The following is an 8,030-nucleotide window of genomic DNA, read 5'->3' on the forward strand; positions in this document are numbered from 1 at the left end:
TATATTTTTGAGAAATTTGATTAAATGCTAATTTCTGCTCAAAATTACTTTTCTATCAAATATAAATGTTTTTTTACCAAAAGTATTTTTAATATAAGCTAATTTTAAAAGTTGGGCCAAATAATTAAGTTGCAATCAATAGTATAATACCAGCAGGTAGCAAGTGACCCAAAAAAACAAAAGTGGAAGGCGAGGCGAGGTTAGTTCAAGCATGTCGTACGCGCGTCAGCACAACTTGCGTTTCCAATAACTTCCTTTAAACATTCATTGGATTTCACTTCTCAGTTCCCACTTGTCTCTCTCTCTCTCTCTCTCTCTCTCTCTCTCTCTCTACTTTTATCTTCTTCTGTTCATGTTCTATGTTCATGCATCAATAATTTGCAAATCAACCCACTTCTCCCTTTTCTCATCAATCAGCCACCTTAATTTCTTCTGATAAATTAAAGCCACTGTTTTGTCCCATAAACTCATCTTCAAACAAACAACCTTTTCACTTTCTTCCTTCTTTTTCCCATAATTAGTCGCAGATCCCTCCCAGATGTAGCCCTTTTCTTTCTTTAGCCTGCCCTGAGTTCATTCTCAGCTGGCTTGATAAAAGGATTTCAAGAATTAATTCAAAATATGGCCTTTGCAACTCAACAGAAAAAGGCCCTTCATTCTATGCTAGCAAGTAAACTCACCCACCTCAAAATCCCAGATTCCTCTTCTACTGATCCAGACTTTGATTTCTCTGAAGTTTTTGGTCCTCATACTTCTTCATCTCCTTCATCATCATCTTCTAATTTTCTAACAGACCCACAAATCATTCACAGTAGGTCCCACTCTTTTGTGGGTCCCTCTCCAAGATTCACTCTCTCATCAAAGACTCTACCTTTACACCAAGAAGTTGATTCTGAGGGTGAAAATGATAGTGATAAAGTTGATACTCATAATCTTGAAATTAGTGGAGATAATAAGGTAGTTAGGAAAATAGGGCCAGGGGATTTTGAGATGTTGAGGATGATAGGAAAAGGTTCTTTTGGGAAGGTTTTTCAGGTGAAGATGAAGGGTTATGGTGATGATGGTGATGATGATGATGGGATTTATGCTATGAAAGTGATGAGGAAAGACACAATTATAAAGAATAATCATGTGGATTATATGAGGGCTGAGAGGGATATTCTCACCAAAGTTGAGCACCCTTTTATTGTTCAGCTTAGATACTCTTTTCAGGTAATACTTGTAGCTTATACTGGACTTGCTCATGTTGTTTATTCTGTTTCGAATTGGTGGGTATATTAATTACAGTTAGAGAACTTTTGTTACTACTGTTATTTATATATATTTAACTTATTCGTTACTTTTATTTTTATTTGGTATGATGATGACGTGAGCTTAAGTGGAGAAGTGAGGATTCATCTAGCCGATCCCACCTTGCTTAGGATTGTGGCATAGTTGTTGTTGTTGGTGGTGTTGGGTATATTAATTAGACTTTATAGATAAATAGTTAGGGATATCTTGGTGAGAATGGTGTATCCACATTAAGGGAGTTAGCTAAGTGTTATTCCAGCCATCAATCTGAATTGATGTTACTGGTTCTTTTTTCTTAATGTGCAAGAACAAGATGATCTTATGAATTAGGGATTATTTGGTTCTGAATTAGAAGCTGAAATTAGGCCTATGTTTTTGTTCTTTCATTAATTTTCTGTTAAGGAGGTATTTTAAAGGCGACCGCTTTTACTTTTGCCTCTCTCTGTGGGAAAGTCTTTACAAAGAAAGAGGAAACTCTTTTGGTATCCGTTTGATTTCTAATGTCACCCATGCCTTCTTCTTATGCTGGGACAAAAGGAGCAAGTTTTGAGCTTTATTAGTAGTTAGCATTATTAATTTCTAGTGAAATTGATTTCAAGTGGAATTACTGTTCTTTTTGTCTACAATCTAGTCAGTTCATTGAGTATTTGATGCGATCTTTTAGCAGATTTGTTTAGGCAATTTCAGAGTGAAGCTCATTTTCTCTGTTGAATTTCTGTTGCGATTTTCTTCTGTTTTAGTTTCCAAGTATTCTTTGTCTTTGACGCAGATTTTTTCTTCGCTCGAAGACTTATTTGGACAATTTTAACGTGAAGTTCACTAACTTTCTTGAAGTTCTGTTGTTGTAATATTCTTCTGTTTAGTTTCCATATTTCTCGATGTTTATACAGATTTTGTCTTTCCTTCGTATACTCATGATATTGCTATTGATCTTTGAAATCACTAAACAATGTTTGTTGATGCCTTTACAGTCTCAGACCAAACTTTCTTTCCCTATGATGTGGTTTTTATACAATGTCTTTCCTTAAGTCTTTTATTTTGGAATATGCTGCAGACAAAGTCTAAGCTGTACTTGATTTTGGATTTTATAAATGGAGGACATCTTTTCTATCATCTATACAGACAAGGGATTTTCAGGTACCCTTGTGTATGTCTTATTCCCTAACGAGTCATGATATTGCGTTCAGCTCTTTCTAACTCAGCTCTTGGGTGTGTTTTGGGTAGTGAGGACCAGGCAAGGATTTATACTGCTGAGATAGTTTCTGCTGTTTCACATCTTCACCAGAGAGGGATCGTGCACCGAGACCTCAAACCTGAAAATATTCTCATGGATGGTGATGGACATGTAACGGCCTTGCCTACTGTACTCTACTGCTGGAACATGGCTGATGCATGAAAGAAAAAAGAAGAAAAATATATTATTTTTCCTTTGAACTTTGCAGTTGATTTTGCCCTCTTCTTAAGCATCTCTCATTTTCCACCCAGGTCATGCTGACAGATTTTGGACTGGCAAAAGAGATTGACGAATCAAGCAGATCAAATTCGATGTGTGGAACCACGGAATACATGGCTCCAGAGATTTTACAGTCAAAGGGCCACAATAAAGATGCTGACTGGTGGAGCGTTGGGATACTTCTGTATGAGATGCTGACTGGTCAGGTAATCTAAGTATTTGCAGTGCAACATTAGAACACTAGAATCATGCAGTTTTGTAACAATGCAAAAAACATAGACAGTTCATTGGACATTTTATGGAGCTTATTGTTATGAAATGTACTATTTATTGCATTATGTTTCAGAAAGATTTTTGTGGGCTCTATTGGAACACTTTTGACTCTCCTTTCTTTCAGCCGCCATTCACACATTCAAATAGAAAGAAGCTTCAGGAAAAGATAATCAACGAGAAAGTGAAACTTCTACCACGTCTGACCGGTGAAGCTCACTCTCTGCTCAAAGGAGTATGTACAAACTTTCAATTGACTGCTTGCTCTGACTTTCTTAGAAAAATGCTTGTAATTCAACTGAATGACAACTTCCACTTTTTTCCTTTAGTTGTTGCAAAAGGACCCATCAAAAAGGTTAGGCAGTGGACCAAGAGGAGGGGATGAGATCAAAAGTCACAAGTGGTTCCGGTCAATCAATTGGAAAAAATTAGATGCCAGAGAACTACAGCCTAAGTTCAAACCTGATGTAATTGGCAGAGCTTGCACCGCCAATTTTGACAAATGTTGGACTACGATGCCACCAGATGACTCACCAGCAAATACTCCGACAGCAGGCGAACACTTTCAAGGTTACACTTATGTAGCACCAAATCCTTGGCTCTCCTCTAGTTGATTAAGACTGTATCCTGACAAAATTTCGGCCTCCTTTTGTTTGCTAGTGTAAGCTCATTCTTTGTTACAGAGAGGATCATGAGAAATATATGGATTAGATTGTATCTTGATAAAAGCAGACTCTTTTAACTCTTTTGTTTACTATTGTAAGCTCATTCTTCTTAGGGACAAGATGTGAGAAATAAACACATCTGTCTTTTTCGCATAGCTCTTGTGTTTTATATGTTTCCTCTCAAGCCTATTTGATTCTGCTCTCGCGAAATTGTATTTTCTTGAAAAAATGTTTACTGCAAGTAAAAGAGAGTGTAAGAATGTGTTCACAGACCAGCTTTTCCACCACAATCATGTTGCACCATTGTAGGATCACAGGATGGAGGATGGTAATTGCCGAGTCTGATCAAAAAAGGATAGAGGATGGTAGCTATGATCTACACTCTAAAATAGTATCTCTAGTTACCGGGTGTAGGGGATTGTACTTTGTTTCCTTGTCAAAAAGTATCTCTAATTTACCAAGTTAACTGGACATCAACTTGCCTAAATTTTCACTTGAGGCATTGAGAGAGTACATGTGAAGGCAATCTTAAAACAAGAATCTTTGATATTCAATTTCATGGTTGATATTCAGTGAACGTGGAACTTTAGCTGCCAATATTCCAGACAGCATGGCTCATTAGTTGTTCTCACTTATGTGATGATTTGCTACATTTCAATTTCAAATTGGTATGAACATTTATCAAAGTTGTTCACTATTCAAGATCTCCAAATGACTAATGTATGATTCATTACAAATGTGTATACTGGATATCTGAAAAGAGAGGATATACAAGACCTTGTGGCATACTAGAGCACAAAACTGCTAGTGAATTCTGCCACATGAATTTTGCCATTTGGTTCACAACTGAATATAGAAGCAAATTGAGGTTAGTGTTGGTGCACTAGTGAAGTGTAAAAGTGTATAAGCCTTTAGGGGATGAGTTTGATTTGTGGTTTTTTATTTCCTCCGTGTCTATTTCCTTTTATTGGAGATATGTCTGTGGGAGGATCTACTTGATTCATTTACATGGTTGCACAATCTTATTCAGTATTAGTTGAGAAATATAGAAGGTGTATTCCCAACTACTAGTTTTAGGAACTGGTGCGACATCAAATGATGCAACTGGAAAAGTTGCAGTCAATCTTGTGATGAGTAAAGTAGTGCTCTTTTGAACTATGTTAGGACATAACTCTAGTCATGTATATATGAATAGAAGAGTGCCACTCTTATGATCTTGGAAGTGTTAAAATCTGTAATTCATAAGAAATTCTGAAGATGGCTTTTTCTTTTATTTCTTCTGCTTAATATCTGATACTTTCTCTCTGCACCTTGCTGGTTGCTGATTCCGCTCACTATTTCACTATCTGAAATTCTGAGGTTGTACTTGAAAAGTTTATTCAACCGAAGAACTGTACACATGCATGTATAAGCATCAGTATATCTTGCTTCATAACTAATTCTGCCATACCAGTGAATTAACTAGAGATGTTTGTAGATACACTAAGCTCGAAGGTTATGCTGTTTATCTCGGCAATTAAGTGTTAATTGCTTAGGATGTGACAGTTGTTTTTGTATCAATAGTATTGAGTTGTCTCCAATTAGTGAGACGTTTAATGGCATCTCTCCATAAAGGAATGAAAAATGACATGGTCGTGAAAAGAAGAACTGTGGTAGATAAGGAATATCATATAACCATGAGAAGTACAAGTTTTGTCAATGTATAAGTTAGGTCTGCTCTCCTGAAAAAGCTGGCTTCTGGAAACTTCTAAGAGGCACACCTGTGATGTGTGAATAAGATGATTTTCAGTGCATAGTCCTTATCTAAGATATTTTGGAAAAAGTTGCATAAAGGTTGGAATCAGTTGATGAGCACTGGTGACTACTTAATGTGAACTTAAACAAGTTATAGCTTCATATGGTATATGAAAAGTAGAAAGGCATCTTATTCTACTTACTTTTAAATGGATAACTAGTTGTGCTCATAATCACCAGAGGGTGTTGTTGTTGTGTGTGTTTGGGGGGGGGGGGGTCGCTAAGACCTCGTTAATCACGTGGATAGCTATATTATTTCTTAAATTTTCCAAATTTATCTTAATATGCAAATTGAGCAGAATTCCACTTTAGTTGGAATTGCTTTGAGAACTACCCTCTCATCCAAAGTTTAATATATTTGCTTATAGACTGGTGAGCAGCATAGATTCCCTTATTCTTCTGAGTTCCATTTGGAAAACTAGAAAATTAGTGAAAATATCTTAATTAATTGCATAGAAAGAGAAGGATCTAGCCACTAATAAAGCTACTGTTAGGATTGGTGCAACTTAAGGGAGATTCCAGTCATTTTTTATAACACAAATGAGAATCAGCTGAGGTTCTTTACCTTTATACTTGTATATATATATCCATAGGTTTTGGCTTGTTATGCAATAACATTATCTATCTGTTCTTGAAAGCATCTGGCAGTTAGAATCTGTAGCATTATTTGCCATGAACAACAAAAGCAGAAGCAACAAGTCCCTCTGTGAGAAGTCAATAAAGATGGTGACAAATGTGATCAGGCTATCATCATTATCCATTGCCAGGATGAGCCTTGGAATTTCCGTGCAACCAGAAGCCGTGAAAACGCCTGTAACAGGACCTGCAACATTCGTCAAAGGCTCAACAACAGCACAATTTCCTGAGAGCTTAAGGTCACAGGAACCATTAAACATCAAGAAGCCGATTGCCTACTTGATTGAGCCAGTCAAAAGTGATAAATCCATGCATCATGTAATTCACGAGAAGAACGGTGTAGATGGGAGGGCATCCGATTATATAAGAAAAGTGCATGAGAAGAATCGCCATGATTCAAACGAGGCCATGAGTTTTTCTGCATTCATAATTCCACCTCCACCGCGTTTCATGTAGTCATGTTTGTACTGTCAGCTATGTGTATTTCCGTCTTCTACTATCTTAAGCAGGTGATGGATCATAACTTTTCTTCATCTATGTTGGATAATATACTTTGCTTCTCTTGAGAACAAGCTTATGATTAGTGTCATAGCAATGAAGAATCTTCCTCTTTTGTCCCTTTATCTATTAAAGGCTTGCCTGCATCTTGCACTCTACCATTGTTCCTTTATTGCTTGGCGTCCATTGATCATCTGTCTGCCATATATCAATCAATCCAAATCAATTGGAGTTGGTTATATGAATCTAGTTAGAATTGGTTAAATAAGTTGTCTTTTAGGTGAATTAAGGTTTCTCAAAAAGTAAGATTATCTAAATCTTGGACTAGTTATCATAGGCGGATCTAGGATTTTAATTTTATGGGTTCAAGATTTCGATTTCAACCAATGAATTCATCACCTTGTTTGAGTTATAGGTTCATTCGCAAAATTTTCAGCAATTTTAGTGAATTTTATATAGAAAACCACAGTCTAGGATAAAAGTTACTCATGACTAAATTAAACTCATAACTAAACTGTTGGATCCGCCCTGCAAATGGAGTTATTATAAAAGTTTAAGGGGTAAAAGATTTGTGGGTTGTGACATTTGTGTTGTTAATTATAAAAGCTTTTCACTAAGTATAAAATAGGAAAAATAAAAAGTTTAAAGTTGAATTATTTTTAATTATAAAAATGTATCATTCTTTTTGGAACAGACTAATAAAGAAAGTGTGTCATCTAAATTAAAACGTAGGGAGCAGAACATAGCCAAACTATGTCAACTGACCTTCGTCATATATGACCATCTTCAATGTTATCCAATCTTTTACCCAATCTTAACATTTACATTACTGCCATATTCATCATAAGGATTTTTTGAACCTAATTGATAAAATATTATTGGTCACCATTCTACAGGACATGCCTTTGCTTTCATCCTTCTTATAGGATTAAACTTGCGGTGCATGTTTCTATCTTACTTCTCCTCTTTATCCTAAAATACTTCTTACCTATGTTGCGCGGATTCTCCAAAATATAACCGCACCCGTATTGGATTCTTAAAAAATACACTATATTTGGAGGATCCGATACGTATCCTGCCATATTTTCGGAGAGTCCGAGCAACATAGCTTCTTACAAATGATCTATAAATCCAACTTCCGATTGCTAGTTTTGTCATCTCAAAATAGAACTGTCTGGCATATATGGAAGAAAAGATGTCAATAAAAGGGAGATGGATTGAGAAAATATTCCAGAAGAGCAGCAACATAAGTTGAAACTGATGTTTCCTGCTATTAATTAAGGCTTTGTTAATAATTTCCTTATGAATGAACAAATAATTAGAGAGAAGAAATAGTAAAGAGAGAAAAGAAAAATCCATATCTCTCTCAAGTGTAAAGAGAATATTGTTGAGCAAAAGAGGAATATCTTTCTCCTCACCAATCC

At 36.0% G+C, this 8,030-nt stretch overlaps 1 protein-coding gene across 1 annotated transcript; it reads left to right on the plus strand.

Moving 5' to 3' along the window:
* Positions 1–268: 268 nt before the first annotated feature.
* Positions 269–3,849, plus strand: LOC109243455 (serine/threonine-protein kinase AtPK2/AtPK19-like). Its single transcript, XM_019410392.1, has 6 exons — positions 269–1,212; positions 2,345–2,427; positions 2,515–2,635; positions 2,776–2,949; positions 3,141–3,248; positions 3,343–3,849. Exons 1-6 carry the CDS (start codon positions 622–624, stop codon positions 3,625–3,627), a joined length of 1,362 nt encoding a protein of 453 aa, XP_019265937.1. The 5' UTR covers positions 269–621; the 3' UTR covers positions 3,628–3,849.
* Positions 3,850–8,030: the final 4,181 nt, after the last annotated feature.

The sequence above is a fragment of the Nicotiana attenuata genome, unplaced genomic scaffold (genome assembly GCF_001879085.1).
Source record: "Nicotiana attenuata strain UT unplaced genomic scaffold, NIATTr2, whole genome shotgun sequence".
Lineage (NCBI taxonomy): Eukaryota > Viridiplantae > Streptophyta > Magnoliopsida > Solanales > Solanaceae > Nicotiana > Nicotiana attenuata.

Coding starts and splice junctions, on each gene's coding strand:
- LOC109243455 (XM_019410392.1), top strand. CDS start 622: ATGGCCTTTGCAACTCAACAGAAAAAGGCCCTTCATTCTATGCTAGCA. Junction 1,213..2,344: donor AGCTTAGATACTCTTTTCAG/GTAATACTTGTA, acceptor AATATGCTGCAG/ACAAAGTCTAAGCTGTACTT. Junction 2,636..2,775: donor TCATGGATGGTGATGGACAT/GTAACGGCCTTG, acceptor TTTTCCACCCAG/GTCATGCTGACAGATTTTGG.